A 20,429-nucleotide genomic window follows, 5' to 3' on the forward strand; every position below is an offset into this window, starting at 1 on the left:
GTATTTCTTAAGACATTTTAAATAAAACTAGGATGCTATACCTGAAAAACTTATTTGATTTAATTTGTGTATATATATTTTTTTCTATAGTATTTGTCCTGTTGTTTTATTTTCATTTTATTTACCAGTTTTTGAACACCACTGTTACATTGTAGTCAACATTACTATTGACGTCTTAACATATATCTCATAGTGATGATACATTTTTGATTAAAAAAATAAATAAAAGGATTAAGCCAAAAGAGGTAATAGAAATCAGATAGAAGAAAAAAAATACAATAATAAATGTTAAAAAAAAAAAAAAAAAAACACATGGATCAAATGTATAGTTTTACAATAAGCACCACGCTCTCATCTGGTAGCAAAATATTGCACGTATTTTCATTTCGCCTATATTTGCAAAAGTATTTTTTTCTATCAAGGAATTTTATTTATGTACTAAGTTGATATTCTGTCTCTCTCAGGGCTGCCTTCCTTTATTACAGAAGAGTGCCAGTCGTGTGTGTAATGATTGCAGTCATCTAAATAAACAAAATCCATTTAAAGGTTTACAATTAATTCAGTGAGATTGTTTTTCTTCTTAGACCTATTAAACTGTCTACCGCAGTCAAATAAGAAAAGTAACACAAACCAGTAAACTACAATCAAATCCATACATGTATCGCATTAAAATGAGAATCTATTGTTGTTGTTTTTTGTTTTTTTTTATCGTGACCTCAAGAATCAATTTGAATCGAATCGTGAGGGACCAAAAGATTTCCACCCCTAGTTTTGTCATTACCTGGACAATGTCTGTTGAGGCACTTGAGACTAAAGCTTTACAAATCCTGTGAAACAACATCCTTTTTGTTTTCCTCAGACCAGTGGAGTCACCCATCCCAACACTGAGAGACATCCGCAGCAGCTGTGCTATCGGGTAAGACAATTATCCGCCAATGCGCATCAAATAACGTCTGATTCACAGATCTGATCAATATTGATTTATTGCTAGTCGTTTGCATCTTTCAGCCCTTCCCTTTCAGTTGCTGTTTTCATTTGGTTTATTAGTTTGTGGATCAGGTTCTTTTAAGCCCTATCAGCTTCTCAAGGGCTCATATGTGTGTCCTTCCAGAGACACACATGACCACCATCTCAAATAAGCATGGTTGTACATTTGTAGTGTAACCTGCTGATATTTACTGGTTCCTCTAGAGGTCAGACGCTGCATGAAACCCAGAGATGTTCAACACAAACTTGAGACTTGACTGATGCAGTTTATCTGAATGGCTCTGCAATGAGATGTTTCCACTTAAAGTTTGTACTTAAATAGTGATTGTTTCTGGTTGGCAGAATCAAATTTCAGGATCCGCAGTATGATGACGGCTTTGTGTTCAAGGCTGTTATCCTACCAGGGGCGAAGTAAGTGCTGCACTATTCAATGAAAATGCATAAATATCAAGACCTATTGAATAATCGCATAAAAGCGAGTTTGAATATATCGAATGGGCTTTTCAGTAATGCAATGATGTTTGAATATTTTATATTTATGCATTACAATTTCTCACTCCAGGATTCCTAGCAAGGTTCTGAAACCTGGTGACTTTGAACAGAGTAACCGTGGCCGATCATGGAGACCTCAACTGGGATTCAACCCAAACCGCCAACAAGCCCATCTGGACCAATCCGGTTTCAGAAAGCTCAAGTAAAGAAAATCCCATAGAATCCATCAGTTTATTTGGTTGAATTCTTGCATTTAATGTTTTTAAGTGGTATTGTGTAAAAAGAAACCAAATTAGTGCAATAGTTTGTATAAAACGGGCTAATTAAACATCTGGTGAATTCAGGCTTCAATGAGGAGAGATGAATTATGCATGGTGTTTAGGGGAGATGTATGCAGATGAAGGCCCACCAAAGACTTAATTTCTTAATGAAAGCAGTTTGATTGGATGGCGCAGACAGGTGTCTTCAAATAGTTCTGTGAAGGTTTTTTTTTTTACACTTTAAACCCTCTAATTTTCAATGTTTCTTTGTCAGAATATTTGACATTTAAGGGATATTTAAATATTTTAGATCAGGAGTTATCAATCTTTTCCCACCAAAAGCAGTATTAATTATGCATTTATATACTATTTATATTCAAGATTTGGTAATTTTGTCCATGCTTTTGTCATTTATGGTAGTTTTTTTTTTTTTTTTTATCAAATAATTTTTCAGTTTTAGTACTCATTAGCCAAGGCAGCATTTCTAATTTTAGTTTTTCATATAGAAAATTATTAAATTTATTTCAACATTATTTCACTTAAAGGAATAGTTCACCCAAAAATGAAAATTATCCCATAATTTACTCCCCCTCAAGCCGTCCTAGGTGTATATGACTTCTATAATATATTGCTATATTGCTATATATAAAAATAATACATATTGCTCCAGTGGGTTAAGAAAGGCCTTCTGAAGCAAAGCGATGTGTCCACTGTCCGGTTTTCTTTCTTTTGGGGCTTTTCTGATGACAAGGCATCCAGTGCAAATCACAGTAGCCATTGTTCGTTGCATAGTTTCGCAAGATGGCAACCGGTCATTTGTCGGGAAGCAACGTGTAGTCTGACATGTCTTGTTGACAACACAAGAATATAGGAGTCAAAATTGCGTAATCTGACACAGTGACTATCGTAACAGACAAAAATATCATGTAGTCTGAACCCAGCATTATACTTTTATGAAAAATGGATGTGCTTTTTTTTTTTTTGGAGCTTCAAAAACCCAGGCTCTATTCAATGCTATTACAAACACCTAGGAAGACCTGAGGGATAATTTAAATTTTTGTGTGAACTATTCCTTTAACGAAAAAATATTTTTTTATACTTGTGTAATAACCCAAAGACCCCCTCTGCCAACTTGAAAAGCTTGCAGTGTAACCTCCAGGGGCTAAAAACCCTGATCATCAACATATAAAAACTTCCAACTTTTGTAAATTTTTCTCATCCCTCTCTCTCTCTTTCTCCCTCTCTTTCAGTCACCATGTGGGCATGAATCAAGGGGCAGGTCATTTTGGCCGTGGCCAGTCTTTCGAGGGTCAGCATAGTGGCGGTCAGTACAGCAATGCCCCGCCACCCAGAAACTACAACCAAGGAAACTACCGTCCACCCCGAGGCAATTACCCTCAAAACCAGTGTGAGTTTAAACTTTCCTAGAGTAAAATCAACTTAAGATAATTGAAAAACGATAACATGAACACTTTTTTTTTTTTTTTTTTTTTAAACTGATGTCTATAATTATTAGGGTTGGGTACCGAACTCGGTACTGTATTTGGGTACCGATTCACATTAAATCAATCGGTGGCAAATTTCGGTGCCTGAGAACGCATCTGGGCGCGAGACTATTTAAATACAAATCCTGCATGTTCTGCGTGTCTCTGTGTGAATGAGTGGTGCAGACGTGCGGTTTCATTTACCACACACACACACACACACACACACACACACACTGAGGCACGCGTGATGCTCGCAGTGTTTTTCAGCCTCTGCAGTCTCAATATATGAGAACATGAATGCATTTCTAGAGCCGCTCTGAGAAGTTTATCAGCATTTTACTGTTTCATTTAAGAAAAACTATCGTTATATCATTAACACACAAACTCAAAGGTCTTCACCACATCCCGTCAAAATAAAAGTTTGCTTTAACTTGATAATATATAACTTGTACAGTAGATTTTAGATATCTACAACAAAACCTTTCATAGAAAAAATAAAATAAAAATTAATTACTAAAATGGTTGTTTTTATTAATATTCAAGCATCACAGACAATGGCAGACAGCGACCAAGGCAGCTCTAGCATAATGTCAGTAACACTTCTACAAATGACTTTACAGTTATTGAGGTAAATATGCCTAAAGTACCGAAAAAAGGTACCGGCACCGAATTTCAGGTACCGGTTTAAATGTGAACGTACCCAACCCTAATAATTAGCCTAAAAAATATTGGTTTACCAAATATTTGCTGCTGGTCTGCTAATCTTTTTTAGGTCATCATGGCAGCATGAGCCTTCAGTTCCCTCTTTTTGCACACGTTTTTGTTTTCCATACACAATCAAGATAATTTATTAGTTTAACTTGATATGAAACGCAATTCCTTATCCGGGCTCTACATTAACGCTTGTCCGGAACAAGTGGATTTTCTGAAGGGGCAAGTGAAAGAGCATTTTATTTGCCCGACCGGACAAGTAGCCTGATTAAAACTAAAAAATTCTGATTGAATTTATTGACCAAATTTAAGAATTTGAAGTGAAAGATGAAGCATATATTTAATATGATTAGGGGAGAAAATGTCATTTATAAAGTAAAAAAAAATGCACCCAGGGTAAATATCACAAATATGCTGATAGAACACTGAGAATATTTCTTCAGAATAAATTATATTTACACCACCACCAAAAAAATAAATAAATCTGTACAAGCAATATTTTTACTCATACAAGTGAATGACAAATTTACTTGTTTGAAGGACAAGCACATGACAAGGCTTAATGTCGAGCCTTGCTCATACTATTAGGCTTTTTCACACAGTCCACTTGTATTCCAGTGGTTCAGAGACAGGCCTTTGTGTCTGGGCAGCGTTTAATACAGTCGTTTGGTGACACCAAGGGACAGGAGTCGCTCTTGATGTGTACAGTGATCTGTGTTCGTGAGCAGCTCCTGCGCTGCTCTCCTCCGCCGTCACTTTGATGTGCCAATTTGCAAGCTGATGAATAATGGCATCTGTGGGCGAATGGAAGCCGCCCTGCTGCCACTTGATGCAAATAGATGTTTGGGGGGTTTTGCTGATCACTGCTGCTCTTCAGTGGCCTGTGCACTCCGGCCCTGATGCAAAACCCTCCAGTTAAACATGCATCACAGTAACCGTCCTCAACGGTCTTCATGTTTCTATGAATAAAGCCGGGTTCACTGTGCGATTTTGGCTGGGGTTTGACCGTTTGATACAAATGTTGAGAATCTTAAGATTCATTTCAGGGCTAGTCATTAACGCTTTTTTATTTTTATTTTTTAAGGGGAAAGTGAAAGAGAATTTTACTTGCCAGACCGGTCAAGTAGCCTGATTAAAACGTCAATAACAACAAAAATCACCAAAACGCAAGAATGAATCTGATTTTGTTACATTTAGCGTAAGTGGCGATCGATAGTGTATAATGTACTGGTAAAATGGTTGTGCTTTTAAAGGCTCGCGCAGCCTCTCGAGGAGACATCGAAACAAATTAGCACAACAAAGAAACTTGGTTTACAGTTTAGGCGACATCACATGACCAAGAGTGCTGTCTTCCTAAATACCATAATGATTGAAAATGACACTGACATAATGTTAACTACTTGTTTATTCCACTGATGTATGAAATCATTTACGTTTTTAGACTCCATATTGAATTTTTGTTCTATTTCAGCAGTGAAAATATTTCCAAACAAAGATCACAGCAGATCCATAACACATCTCACAGCAACACTCGGCCATGTTTCATTCCTGAATGATTCAACGTTTTGAACGAATCGGTTGAGTCAAGGATTTAATGACCCATTCATAAACAACTGCCTCATTCTTTAATGAATCAGCCGTTTGAACGAATTCTTTGAATGAATGATTCAATGAAGTCTTTGATCACTAGATTGACATGTTCAACGACGGCCAATTAATGAGTTGGACAGAATTTCATCGGAGATAAAATTTGGTTGCGTGTCAGAAGATTTGACGCACAGTCCTGTAGTCTGGCTTCTCCTACGACAACCGTCAAATCAAAAACCAATAGGAACCTGATGACGCAATTAGCTAGACATTTTTTTTCTTTTTTTCTCTCAATTAACGCTACAGATTGTTTTTGTTTGCTAGCCACTGTTTCGTTCGCTCATGTAATGCAGCTCAGAGTCGCTGAATGTGTCACGGATTGATGTAAAACCCCGGACGAGTCTTGTCCCCAAAATGGTAAAGTATAGCTTTGTCTGATATTTAAGCTGTAATATCCTTTTATCCGCAGATCTCTATTGCAGTCGCACATAAATGTTATTAGTCGCGTTTTCCATTACCCTTTAAATTGCACAAATTGCGATTTGTAAATACGCCCAATGGAAACACGTCAATTTCGCCAAAACTCCCGTTTATCGCTTAAGTTTTTCCGCCCGCATGAGCCGGTTTTTCAGGCAATTCGAAAAAGGAATATTTCTCAAAACTGCAATGGAAACCGTTTTTGCGCATTTACAGACACCTGACTTAGAAGGCGCGGTGTGTTTGGACAGAATACAATACAGAGTTCTTTATTAAATTCATAAAAGACAAAAGAATGACAGAAATACTGGAAAATTCTAAACCTCATAGAGGTGCCACAATCAAGACCTCGGAGCAGAAGTGAGTGAGAAACACCCAGAAACACCTCATATGTGCTGCTCACAGTAAGGGTCTTTCCTTGCCGTTAATGCTTGGATAACTTGCCTACGTTTCCTTCCATTATTATTATTATTATTATTATTATTATTATTATTATTAATAATAATAATAATAATAATAATAACGATGTCTAGTGCAGTGGCTATTTATTTATATATATCATTTTTATCAAGCTCATATATTTAAGTTCAGTAATTTCAGTAAATTACATTTAATAGGTAATTTTCATTGCCATTTAAGTGAAATTGCTGAACTTAAATACAAGCTTGATAAAAATTATCATTCTAGAAGAAAATGTCAGATGGCACAAAGAGGCTTTTGCATCTGAACTCTACAGACGGACATCTGGACATCCGTTGCCATGATTTTTGTAATGACTTGGCGCGAGAGGAAAAAAATTACGTTTTAGTAGCATAACATCAGTTAATGGAAACGCCGTCATCTCGCAATAGTTTTTTATCGATATTTTAAAAAAATCACAAAAGTTTTGCGCAAATCTGTAATGGAAATGCGCCTAGTGATACTGTTTTTCTGAGATTAATGACTTGAATTGTTACTTACAAAAAATATTAAAACTTCAATATGTAATCCAGGACTCATGTATACAGTTTTTATGGTTCTGCTTTTTGTCCTTGGAGCTAAAACAGCCACAGTCTCTTTTCACTATTCATCGAATAGAGCAGCATGCGCATTTCCGCAAACATCTCCTTTTGTGTTCCATCCAAAAATGACACTTTTCTGCAATTTTATGTTTTATCAGTCAGCTAGTTGCATCGATAACCTCGTGACATTTTTTTCCCATGCTGCTATACTGGAGCTTTGTTTCTCTAGTGGAGTGTGTCTGTGTGCCAGAGACCAAATCCTCGTTAACTTTTCCCAGCTCGCTGTCCTTCTCCCTCTCCCTCCTGCGGTGTCGGTTCAATGCGAAGTTCCCGAGACGCGCTGAAGGCTTTTGTTAACCCTAATCAAAACAGCTGGTGCTAAAGGACCAACTAGTGTATTACAGTCCTGCGGTCTTCATTCTATGGATATTGATAAGCTGTATTGTAGAGGTTCATTACGGGCTCATTACAGAGATCAGGGTCCATCTGTGTGTGTACGTCTGCGCTCTGGGACGATGTAATCCCTGTGTTAAGTTAATGAGAACACTGTTTACTGTTGTTTTTAATGCGTAATCCTATTTGGGCTTTGTGTCAACTGGCTTTAACTTCCCAACATTCAGTGTGTGTGGACTGCAGTTGGTGTTTATTGAGAGCAGGATGAATTGGCTGTAATTTTGTCTTTCGTTTGACTGGTTGTGAGATGAGCTGGGATGAATTAGTGCTTGATAATGGAGGTGTAAGTGGGTGGTCCAGCCTCTTTCTCTCTCTCTCTGGTCATTAGATCTCACACTGCATTTTGGAGGTGTTTATTAGCTGCCAAATTAAATGTCTAGTACATCTGACAGCATCTGTTGCATGCTGTTAATCACCACAGTAAATTTGGTCCTGCTTTTGTATAGTATGGCATATACAACAGACGTCATCAATGAGGCAAGACACTGCAGCTGAAATACGCTAAAGTATAGCTACAAGACAAAACATTATGGTAATATAAGTCTAATGTCATTAAAAATGCTCTGTATATTCAACTTTACATATCCATTATGACCAATTTAAGCACTTATACTGTGTTCTTTAGCTTGTCAGAGAAATCCCATTAGATAAATTGGAACCCCATAACACAATCTTTGGCAGTGGCGTACACATAATTTGAATCACTTTAAATCTTGATTAGATTATGTAATGATTGTTATGAGCTTGATGCTTTGTATACTTAAATAACCAATAATAACCAATGCTTTTTTCTAAAGCGACTTACATTACATTCAATGCAGCTTTTGACGGTGAAAAGCTAAATTGAATAAATCTATATGGGATTTACATAAAGCTATATGGGATAGAGCTATATGGGACAAAGCTATATGGGATAAAGATATATGGGACTTGCATAAAGCTATATGGGATTTCACTGACACAAACTGCAATGACAGAAGAAAAATGTCAAATGCTGACAGAGAACTTAACAATTTGAGTGGAGACCGTTTCGTTCTTACCTTTTTATAAAGTAGTTTTAAAAATCCATTCAGTATAAACTTAAAAATTAGTAGTCGAATATGCAATGTGTTTATGTAAACTGGTCGCGTGCTGCGTTCATCCAATCAATGACACAGCAAATATGCAAATAAGAGCGTTTAGGAATATACTGTGTGAAACTGCAGTCTATGAATACCCAGTTTTATTGTAGATTATGAAGCAGTGTGAGTCCATTTACCTGGAGTTTTAGATGACCCAGGGTTGACCATTTCATGTGAAATGCCCTATAATTAATTAATTAATGCTGTTGTTGTTTTTAATTGATGTGCATATGATAACATCTAATAAAAAAATTGCTTTAGGTGTCCGTGACCCTTTAAAGCCATCTGTGCACTTGCCCCATAGTCGTTCTTTGCGAGTGCATGCATTACTATAAATGCAGTTATTATTATTTTCTATGGTAAATGTCTTTGCATCGACACCTAGGTCATTCTTTTTAAAGCCGTAAAATCCTGTTGGCTTCCAAAGAGGGATTTCTTTTTTCTTTTTTCTTTTTTTTATCTTTACTCCACCTTCAAGCCTACATTTGTAAATGACAGCTTTTTCTTTTGCGCTGAAGTTCTTGTCTTTGTCCCTCTCTCGCACACGCACACACACACACACACACACACTCACACACATACACACACACACACACACACACACACACACACTCACTCATCTCTGCTCCTGCCCCTATAAAACAAACAGCTCGGAGCCCCGCAGCTGGTGATCGCCTTGGCAACGGTGGATCAGGAAAGAAGCTGCTTGCTACTTTTTTTAAAGTCTGTCTTTGTGAAGGACCTGCAGCGCTGGAACTAGAGCACTTGAGCTCGCCGCAGCGCCGGCTGATGAATGCTTATTTCATTTAGCACGGGAAGAAATGCAAATGTGCCACTTTTGACGTCCCCCACCCCCCCTCCCCAACACTAAATCTTGTTCATATTACTGAACAACACAATTCACTTCATCTCTGAAACCATTTTCCTTGAAGTTAGAAGCTGATACAAATTAGGTTAATGCATTTTATTTTATTGATTTTATTTGTTCACTGTAGCTTGGTTTGTGGTGGTAGTTGTTTTGGTTTGTTTTTTTTCCTCCCTGAAAATGCTGCTTAATGTCAGTGGAATTGGATCAGTTTGATTTTAATAAAAACATCCCACTCAAAAGTGCTTTATACGGCATTTGAGATATTATCTTGTTTGCACAGTTGTGGCACCTCCTCAGAAAATCATTGGAGTTTTAAATTCAAGGTTCCACATTAACACAAATAAATTAATTGTATTTTAAACTAGAGCTGCCCGATTCTGGACCAATTGAGAATCACGATTTTTTTATTATTATTATTTTTGCTTCAAACAGAGATCATGATTCTGAACAGACAACTAAACAAAATGATACAACTTACTAGAGGTTCTGACAAATTGTTAATTGCTGTAGTCCATTTAAAATGTTTAATGAATCGTTATTTTTAAAAAATCAGTTTGAACGAATGATTCAATTAAAAAAAAAAATCTATAAATTGTAAATAAATTCTTTATTTGAAGCACCATGTTACTTTCAAAAGGTGATTTGGTCTATTTTGATGGCTACCACTGACATCAGTATTAATATCTATAACTATAAGCTTTTTTTCCCAGTGCTTCTGTGATCAATTGAATATTTTGATGTTCCTAAGGCGTTTTGAGTGATGCTAAGTGATGGCTAGGGCATTACTAAGGTTTTTCAGTGGTTGTTAGTGTTGCTATGTGATGGCTATGGTATTTCAGTGATTGCTAGGGCGTTACTAAGGTTTTTAAGTGGTTGTTAGTGTTGCTGTGTGATGGCTATGGTATTTCAGTGGTTGCTAGGGCGTTACTAAGGTTTTTAAGTGGTTGTTAGTGTTGCTATGTGATGGCTATGGTATTTCAGTGGTTGCTAGAGCGTTACTAAGGTTTTTAAGTGGTTGTTAGTGTTGCTATGTGATGGCTATGGTATTTCAGTGGTGGCTAGAGCGTTACTAAGGTTTTTAAGTGGTTGTTAGTGTTGCTATGTGATGGCTATGGTATTTCAGTGGTTGCTAGGGCGTTACTAAGGTTTTTAAGTGGTTGTTAGTGTTGCTGTGTGATGGCTATGGTATTTCAGTGATTGCTAGGGCGTTACTAAGGTTTTTCAGTGGTTGTTAGTGTTGCTGTGTGATGGCTATGGTATTTCAGTGGTTGCTAGGGCGTTACTAAGGTTTTTAAGTGGTTGTTAGTGTTGCTATGTGATGGCTATGGTATTTCAGTGGTTGCTAGGGCGTTACTAATGTTTTTCAGTGGTTGTTAGTGTTGCTGTGTGATGGCTATGGTATTTCAGTGGTTGCTAGGGCGTTACTAAGGTTTTTAAGTGGTTGTTAGTGTTGCTGTGTGATGGCTATGGTATTTCAGTGGATGCTAGGGTGTTACTAAGATGTTTCAGTGGTGGTTGGAGAATGCTCATTTCATTTAGCACAGTTTTATAGTGGTTGCTAAGGTGTTTTAGTTATGCATGTAATGTGGTATTCTATTGGTTGCTTGCTGTGGTGTTCTAGGTTGTTACCAGGGCGTTTCTAAAACTTTACAATAAGGTTCCGTTTGTTATGTAACTGGTCCACGGACTCCACGCAAACATGAACTATGAACAGTTGTTCACGTTATGTTAACTGAGATGAATAAAAAAACTGTAACAAATGTTTTGCTCATTGTTAGTGAATGCATTAACTAACTAATGGAACCTTTATTGTAATATCTTGCTGTGTTTTTGTTTTTTAGCATTGCCATGTAGTTGCTAGGGTGTTATCAAGGTGTGTCAGTGGTTGTTAGTGCTGCTATGTGGTAGCTATGGTATTTTAGTGGTTGCTAGGGCGCTACTAAGGTGTTTCAGTGGTTGTTAGTTCTGCTATGGTATTTTAGTGGTTGCTAGGGCATTACTAAGGTGTTTCAGTGGTTGTTGGTGAATGCTTATTTCATTTAGCACAGTTTTATAGTGGTTGCTAAGGTGTTTTTGTTATGCATTTGCTGAGGTATTCTATTGGTTGCTAGCTGTGGTGTTCTAGGTGGTTGCCAGGGTGTTTCTAAAACTTTACAATAAGGTTCCATTTGTTAATATGTTATGGCTCCATGCAAACATGAACTACCAATGAACAGTTGTATTGTTAACGTTATGGTAATTGAGATGAATAAAAACTGTAACAAATGTTTTGCTTATTAAAGCATTAACTAATGAGACATTGTTGTAAATTATTACTGTTTTCAGTTGGGTTTTGTAATTGCCATGTGGTTGCTAAGGTATTCTAGTGGTTGCTAGGGTGTTATCAAGGTGTGTCAGCGGTTGTTGGTACTGCTATGTGGTAGCTATGATATTTTAGTGGTTGCTAGGGCATTACTAAGGTGTTTCAGTGGTTGTTAGTGAATGCTTATTTAATTTAGCACAGTTTTATAGTGGTTGCTAAGGAGTTTTTGTTATTCATTTGCCAAGTTATTCTATTGTTTGCTTTGTATGTGTTCTAGGTGGTTGCCAGGGTGTTTCTAAAACTTTACAATAAGGTTCCATTTGTTAAATATTAAATATTATATATTGTTAATAGTAAACGTATATTTAATGGATCTAAGTTAGAATGAACAGTTGTATTGTTAACGTTATTTTAACTAAGATGAATAAATGCTCTAACATACATTGCTTGTTGTCAGTTAAAGCATTAACGTTAACTGAGACCTTAAGTGTCACTGTTTTTTTGTTTTTTAGCATTGCAATGCAGTTGCTAAGGTGTTCCATGTGGTTGCCAGGGTGTTTCTAAGGTGCTATGCAGTTGCTAAGGTATTCTGTTAATTGCTGTGGTGTTCTATAGGTCGTGTCCCATATATCTGGGATGATTTGACGCATGATTTGAGAATTGCTTCATGTCTGGATCGCAGATGTGCCTGAACTAGAGTTCTGCTTTAGTAAACGCCACTAATAAAACTCTAATCGCCTGTTTTCATCTTCACAGATTCCTGGCAGACTCCGGCCAGCTCCACACCATACACCAGGTAAGATGTTTTCTATACACTCACGGCCACATGTATTTAGTCCCGAAGGTCATCGCAAGGTGCTCCCACAATGCACCTGTGACATACGTCTCTTAATGCATTCAAGAATCCTGAGCCACGAAAATAGACTCGAGTTACCTTTTCCCTCCCGCTGTTCGCCGTCTTCCTGTGTAGGATACGAGTTATTGATGTTCTTCCTGGGGGGGCCGGCCTGGAATTAGTTTCTCTGCACGCTAAACAAATGTCCTGGTAAAGAGGTTTGCAGGGCTTAATGAGGCAGCACTAATGCGGGTGCAGTTCACCGTCTCTTGTGCGCAGGGGCCGCACAGAGCCGCCATTGATTCTGGCTCCAGACCACTTCAGGGACTAATCAGCTTCTTTTGGTTCAACTTTTTGGGCCCGGCAGCCCATTGTGGCCCTGTGTCACCTTAGGTCAGTAGTTATTAGAGCAGAGTTTCTTTAACCGTTCAGGACGGAGCCGAATGAAACGCACAAGGAACCTGGAGGAGGGATTATGGATTCCTCAGGAAGACTGTGACCTGCGTCAGTAATGAGGGATGCCTGTCTGTCCCGATGGTTTCTTTAGAGACCGATAGATGTTTGGGAGGAGTGGGTAGGTGAGCGCTGGGTACGGACGTGTTGTTCGAAGCGTTCGGGAGACTTTAGTTTTGATGCGGAGGAGCGAAGTGGAAATCAAAGAATGAACTTTAAAATGCTGCTTGAACGCCTGTTTGTCCTGCCTTGGGTTTGAGCTTTTCGCAGTTTCAAATGATCTAATGAAAGATTAGGTTTTTCTGATGTCCAGGAAAAAACAGGAAAATACGAGTGGATGTCAAAAATGTGATTATCCAAATCTCAAGAAAATTGTGGGAATATCTATAGTTTAATAATAATAATGGAAAAAAAAATAAAATAAATTTTATTACGTAAGACAACATAAACTTATGACAAAGGGAATATCTAGTCTCTTCTGCTCACCAAAGCTGCATTAAATTGATCAAAAATACAATAAAAACTAATTTTGTGAAACATAATTGCAATTTAAAATATATATATATAATTAAACCGTAATTAATTCCTGTGATCAAAGCTGAATTTTCAGCATCATTAGTCTTCAGTGTCACATGATCCTTCAGAAATCAATTCTAATAGGATGATTTGAAACATTTCTGATTATCAGTTCAGTTAATAACAGTTCTGCTGCTACAATTTTTTATTTTTTTTTTTGTATTCTTTGATGAATGGAAAGTTCAAAAGAACAGCATTTATTTTCATTTTTTTGTTACATGTCTTTGTCACTTTTAATCAAATTCATGCATTCTTGCTAAATAAAAGAATTAATTTCCTTCACACACACACACACACACATCTTATCGACCCCAGACTTTTGAACCGTATTATTTATAAGCTACTTTACCTTTATAACACCTGTATTATTTTTGTTCCTGCTCTATCAGGTTGTATTTTTTCTGAAGCTTCCCGAAGACTCTTTACTTTAGTTTAAAGTGCCGATGTTTGCTGTCCACAGGTTCCAGCAGGGAGCTCAGGGCTGGGATCAGTCGTACCAGCAGAGCCAGCAGAGAGGACGAGGAGGCTGGAGACCCGCGCACGGCCAGCAGGACCACCGCGGAGGAGGAGGAGGACGCTACAACTGGAGCTGAACGCTGCTTCTTTTCTATTCCAACATAACATTGTCTTTTTTGGGCTGTTGATTTGTAAAGTTTTTCTTGTTTTACTGACAAAATGTTCTTATGTACTGATTTTTAAGAATATGCCTGTAAAACTTATGGAATACACATAAGAGACAAGACTGCTGAGTTTGATTCATTTGTTGTGCGTGTATGTGCGTTAGGCATTCATTAGATTCTCAATTCTAATGGTTTATTTTAATGTTGCTCTATTTATAAACTCCTAATTCATAGCTGAGGTGAGCCCAATTTTTTTCAGTGTATTTTAATCTTTAGATTAATATTCATAGCTTATCTCTTGGCAATTATAGATGCAGATGGACATTTTGAGAGTGTTTAAATTGAATTAATTATAAGATTAAACATTAATAAAACAGAGTCGAATGGAATATATGACAAATGATGAGTAAATCTGCTCCTATTTTAATAGAAGCTGTGCTTTCAGTTTTAATTTTTCACCAATTAGATCATTTTGAATCATGAAAAGATTTTCAAGATTTGCTTGAGCAACGCAAAAACCCAAATGTCAATTTACGCGTTTTAATAAAAACACTTTTAATATTAATTTGGGTAATAATGGTCTCTTAAATGTTTAACAACAACAAAAAAATGCATATCATGAACGCTGAAAACAAAATCCTGCTGTATATTGAGACAAATTATTTTGACGTCGCAAGATTGATAGCAAACAATAACATGAATTCGATGTGCTAAAAATAATTTCTGTTTTTAATCTAAATCGCATCAGTTAAGATCTTTAACAAGTGTATTTCCGCAAGTCTGGTCGTTGAGATTTCATAAATGCAATGCGAATGATTGTCGCTTGGTTTGCTCAAACTATCTGAGGAACAAAAAAGGTTTCTTTCATATTTGCAGCACTCATATTTATTGATTTCCTTTTTAAACTTACAAAAAACTTAAAGAAAGCATTATTTGTCCAGTGTTAGATATTTACACAAAACATCTCTTCATCTACAGCTTGTATCTTACAAAGCAACAAAAATAATGTCGGATTAAACTAGCCTTCATCACACACACAAACACACGCGCGCACGCACGCACTCTCATCCGCGTGAAGCTTTTCATTCAATAATGATTTAAAGTTACAATCCATACAATTCACATGAGGGTCCTGCATCAGTTTAAAAAATGCGTTTTAAAAAAGGTCTTTGTGGAAATGCACGTATTGATCCGTTTCCCGGGTGATGGAGGTGATTGACGTGTGAAGTGTCACCATGTTCTGCCGTACAGCAGGTTGGAGCTCACCATGCTGTTCGTGTACTCGATGAGCGCAGCGTCAGTCATGAGAGGAGGACTGGGAGACATCTCCTCCAGATCCTCCGCTGATCCCAAAGCTAAAGTCTCGCTGCCCATCACGTTCTGGACCGGTGTCGGTGTGCTGGAGCCGTTCTGACACGGTTTACCGTCCTTCACGAGCACTGGCACGGCCACGCGCCTCGGGGACTGTTGCGCGCACAGGTTTGCGGTGTCCGGCTGCTGGGTCGCTTTATCCTTCGCCTGGCGCTTCATTTTATACCTGTGATTCTGGAACCAGATCTTGACCTGGGTCGGGGTCAGGTGAATCATGCTGGCCAAATGTTCCCTCTCCGGTGCCGACAGATACTTCTGCTGCTTAAAGCGCCGCTCGAGCTCGTACACCTGCGCTTGAGAGAAGAGCACGCGCCGTTTCCTGCGCGGCGCCGCGTGTAAAGTCACCATAGATTTACTCGCGTCCATGCCCGGTAATGTGCCCATGTTCATGCCCGCCGAGGGACCCATAAACCTGGAGACTTGAGAGAACAAGCACATTAATATTAGTATTAATGATAATAATAAACTTTATTTGTATAGCACTTTTCAGGCATAAATGCAGTTCAAAGTGCTTTGCATAAAAAGGATATAGTCAAATATCAACAGCAACATCACATTCGATAAAAAAAACATAGACTGTAAAAAACGTGCATCAAACATAAGAGATCAAATAAATTAAAAGCAAAACATACAGGATAAAATATTTAAACATATGAAGGACAAACATAAACGTAAAAATAATTTGCTACCACACATCTAGGAAATGCTAAAACATATAGGAGACGATTTATTATAAACACAATTCAGAGTAACTCCAGTTAAGTTTCTTTAAAAAAATACCAAGTGTACTAGCACATCTGAAGTGTTTGACGCATTATACAGTTCAACTCATAAAAGCCTATTATTTTGTATGAAACAAAAAATATTGGAATTATTTGGTAGATATATATAATTTTCTATAGCATATATGCCTGTAGCAGTTTTAAAATGATTTGCTGTTTTACGGAAGATGTAAGTACAAAACATCCACTTATTATAAATGAAACCGAATACAAATAAGAATTAAGCAAATGAAGAGATTTAAAAGAGAAAAGAATCAAAAGAAATTCTATATCTCTGTACACTGAAAAAACGCATACGATTTACTTATTTTCACTCATAAAATGCATAAATTGAAATAAAAAGGAAACGGCTAGAATCAAGGGTGAAATTTTCGAAAGACTGAAATAATATTTTCTTGTAAAACGTACATTATTTTTAACTTATAAGTCTATCTATCCATCTATCTATCTATCTGTCTATCTATCAATCTATTTATTTAGGTTTCTGATGTGTGAGCAATCAATGCATTATTTGTGTTATATAATCTAAAGAATGCATGATGCAAGGAAATTTCATAAGCGTCGTGACATCTTGACAGTATGTAAACAACACTGTAAAAAACTATTTTCTTGGTTTATCACCTTTTTTTTTTAAATCAACTTAAATAATTTATGTGGTTCAGATATTTTGAGTTTGATTAAACCAATATCCTTCATTGTTTTTCAATGAACTCAAAATTTTAAGGCGGCAGGTTACTTTTTAAGTTAATCCAACAATCATTTTTTACAGTGAAATAATAGATTTTTTTCTCTCTATATGCTATTCTAAATGGCAAAATATATATATTTTTAAATGAACGTGACAGCTTTTTAGTTTAAGGCATACAGAATGAACGATTCTTTTCATCTGACTCACTCGTCGGGTATCTGGGCTCCGGGTTCGAGCCGTACCAGGCCGTGGCGGTCGCGCCGGTCCTCATGCTCTCCTGGTAGGACGGCAGGTCCCCCATGGCCCCGATAGTCCCGTTGCAGTATCCTCCCATGGCGCTGTGCGAGAACTGCGAGTGCGACATGTGGTAGGTGTTGTGGCCCATGCTGTGCTGCTGAAGATTCGCCTGAGACACCTGAGTCTGTCTGTACAGAGGAGACGCCAGGCTCACGCTGCTCTCCATGGCTGCAAACTTCCGGAAGGTCTCCTCGATCGGGCTCAAAATATCGCTCACTGAGAAAGGCGTTGAATGTTTGGGGCTCAAGGACATGGTTCAGCCCGCGAGCGAGTTTGCTGAAGCTGCCACAGGCCCGTGGATGATGTGCGACCGCCAGACGCCAAGTGTCCTCCGTGCGTAACCGCGCTCTCTGAGCTCCGACTGTGCGCGCTGGTGAGAGGCGAGTCCTGGACGCTCTTATTTCTGCCTTATTCCCGTCAGACTGCTGCTGTACGACAAACACGAGGGGCGGAGCAACGAGCCAAACGAGCCATTGACATCCTAGTAATTGAAGAAAATACTCACGGAGCAAAAGATACACAAAGAATGCCATCAGAACGCAAATTTGTATCATTTTGAGCTTCCAAGTGCGTGGCGTCAGCTTTTTTTTTTTTTTTTTTTTTTTTTTTTTTTAACATAAATCTATCCAAGCTTTCGCATTATGATAAGTGGCGCTCACAACCTGAATTCTCCTCTAAACGTCGGAGATTTCTCTTTAGACAAACTTGAGAGCTCAGTTTAACATGTGATGCGTCAGTTTAGGCTACAATTTCATTTTCACAGTTTATGCTAAAAAATCAGAAGGATGTGATAGGTCTATATGAACTATAATTCAGTGTGTTCTTATTAAATCGAAGCCAAAGCTAATTGGCTGTATTTAAATGACATATTTATTGTTTAATATATAGAAAAGTTTGAAACCGCTTTTACAAACTCTCCAAACTATAGTGGTTTAGTAAATGATTGCACGCGTATTTGCTTTACTTACAACATGAAATCATTTATATTTCAAATTCGTGTGGTATTTTTCAGTATGCAAATGGAGGACCTCTTAACCCTGTGGAATATGAAGTCAGAGGGCATGGCCAACAAGCACAAAACACAGCAGTGTGTTTCCAGATCCACAGTCCGCACAGAGCAACCTTTAAAAAAGAGCGAATGAGGGAAAACTTTATACATTTGTGAATATTCGCATTTCCTGCATTTATTGCCTTGGAGTCAAAGGAGTCAAAGGCAGAAGTTCGAAATGAAAGCGCACAAAATATACCAGGTAATCAATCGATATGTGCTAGTTTGTAGTTTTAGAATAGCGTAAGAAAATGTTCTGTGAACTCACAAAAACAAAGCAGGTCAGAAATGTGTTTATTCGAATTCCTTCTTGATCATTTAAATTCAGTCTGTTTTTATTTGAAAAGGTCTTAACTTTGGCACGTTCTTGTGATTCAAATGAGTCCATATGGAAGAGTATTAAGCATTAACAATTAAACCTTAGAAACGTTTTTTCGTAAACTGACGAATATGCCGCTTTTTCTCTGGCCGTGTAATCTATTAAACACGCACGGTAAAGAACTGAGAGACTCAGATTTATTTTTGTATTTAGTCGGCCTCTAAAAAAGCAAAAGCAAAACAAATCATGTTTAAAAAGCCACTGAAAGTACAAGTCTCGGAACAGTTGCGTTATTTCCAAATACGCCATGAAACATGTGGAAAGGGTCAGAGGAGCGCGTGCACGGCGCGCAGTGATGTAGATCAATCTTATGCGTTATCTACATTTGAAACGCAGGACAGGGCTAAGGGGACTTCATTTTACATTCATTTAATGTGAAAAAGCAAACTGGAATTGTGCAGATTTAGCAGACTTTCCAAAACAACAAAGAACGGATTTTAAATCATTGCGTAAAATACAATCAGAACAAACTGACATTCATTTATTGCCTATGTTATTACTTTATTATTTTTGTTTATGTTCTTGCTTTAGCTTTAGTATTTGTGTGTAATTGGATGTATTTTGTATTAAAGGTTTATTTGTCGTGAAATCGTAAAAAGTGGTGATCTGTGGCTCAGAGTGGCTCCACATCGGAAAGCGCGCAACAGCGAGAGTTTCTTTGTTGAATCTGCTTGATTTGGTCCTCAAAGGCTGTGTGTGAATCTCCAGGTGTGCATGTGGCTCTGTGGCGCGCTCGAGGACGCATTCCAGCCTGTGATGAGGTGAAAGGTCCAACGCAAGTGACAGAGCACTTAAACAGCCTTTCTTCTGCTGTCTCCCGCAATTAATGTTATTGAAGGACTGAAATGATGCTAATAGTTAGGCAGAAAGCCTCTGGCTGTGTGGAAATATATGTATCTAATCAGTTTGCCATTGCATTTTAATGGAATCGCGTTGGTAAAAATGTGTAAGTTAAAAAGAGCATCTGAAGAATTCCCTGCAGTGATTTGAGATGAGGTCTGAATGAAAGATAATAAAATCATTAGCCTTTGCCTAACTGTTTTAATATCTCTACATATTTCTTTATGAGCTCCACGAACAGACTTCATAAAGACTCGAACTGAATTGTATAGGCCTGTAGTTTCATGCTTATTTCATTTGTCATGTCTTATTAACTATAAAAAGACAAAATATTGTTTGTTTTATTTCTAAACCTTTTTTTTTTTGCATGACAAAAATGTTTTCAAACAAAACTCTAACGAAATTGAAATGGGAAACATTAAATCAAACTTATATTTTCAAAAAAAATATGTCAATAGAGGACTTTTATATATTTAATTTCTGCTTGCGCTTCTTCCTCCTCCTCCTCTTCCTCTTCTTCTTATTCTTCTTCTTATTATTATTATTCATTTATTCTTTATCCTTTATCGCTAAATGGAAAATCGTTTTTATTTTGCCACAAAACTCCAAATAGCTATTATTTACTTGTGCATGTTATTACGTTTTTTCTTTCCTTGTAAAACATATATACATCTTAAATATGTCATATATAGGCTAATTATATTACAGATTATAACATGTGCAACTTGCATATAAATAAAGTTGACATGTTTAATAGTCTAACCAAATATGTCCCCAGTTTGTTTTGTTTTTAT

General features: G+C 37.3%; 2 protein-coding genes across 2 annotated transcripts in view; one reads left to right on the forward strand and one right to left on the reverse strand.

Annotated features, from left to right (window-relative positions):
- Positions 1 to 14,352, forward strand: part of xrn2 (5'-3' exoribonuclease 2) — a 32,668-nt gene extending 18,316 nt beyond the window's left edge. The window contains exons 25-30 of the mRNA XM_081378723.1: positions 860 to 916; positions 1,330 to 1,398; positions 1,550 to 1,681; positions 2,990 to 3,147; positions 12,503 to 12,542; positions 14,071 to 14,352. Of these exons, the coding sequence (XP_081234849.1) occupies positions 860 to 916; positions 1,330 to 1,398; positions 1,550 to 1,681; positions 2,990 to 3,147; positions 12,503 to 12,542; positions 14,071 to 14,203 (589 nt within the window). The 3' untranslated portion in view covers positions 14,204 to 14,352. The remainder of the gene's footprint in view (positions 1 to 859; positions 917 to 1,329; positions 1,399 to 1,549; positions 1,682 to 2,989; positions 3,148 to 12,502; positions 12,543 to 14,070) is intronic.
- A 750-nt stretch (positions 14,353 to 15,102) lies between these two features.
- On the reverse strand, positions 15,103 to 17,733 carry nkx2.4b (NK2 homeobox 4b). Its single transcript, XM_081378388.1, has 2 exons — positions 17,279 to 17,733; positions 15,103 to 16,020 (listed from the first exon to the last, which is right to left on the reverse strand). Exons 1-2 carry the CDS (start codon positions 17,619 to 17,621, stop codon positions 15,461 to 15,463), a joined length of 903 nt encoding a protein of 300 aa, XP_081234514.1. The 5' UTR covers positions 17,622 to 17,733; the 3' UTR covers positions 15,103 to 15,460.
- Between the last annotated feature and the right edge of the window lie 2,696 nt (positions 17,734 to 20,429).

The sequence above is a fragment of the Scardinius erythrophthalmus genome (assembly GCF_964197995.2).
Source record: "Scardinius erythrophthalmus genome assembly, chromosome: 11".
Classification (NCBI taxonomy): domain Eukaryota; kingdom Metazoa; phylum Chordata; class Actinopteri; order Cypriniformes; family Leuciscidae; genus Scardinius; species Scardinius erythrophthalmus.

Coding starts and splice junctions, on each gene's coding strand:
- nkx2.4b (XM_081378388.1), bottom strand. CDS start 17,621: ATGTCCTTGAGCCCCAAACATTCAACGCCTTTCTCAGTGAGCGATATT. Junction 16,021..17,278: donor GGAGCCCAGATACCCGACGA/GTGAGTCAGATG, acceptor TGTTCTCTCAAG/TCTCCAGGTTTATGGGTCCC.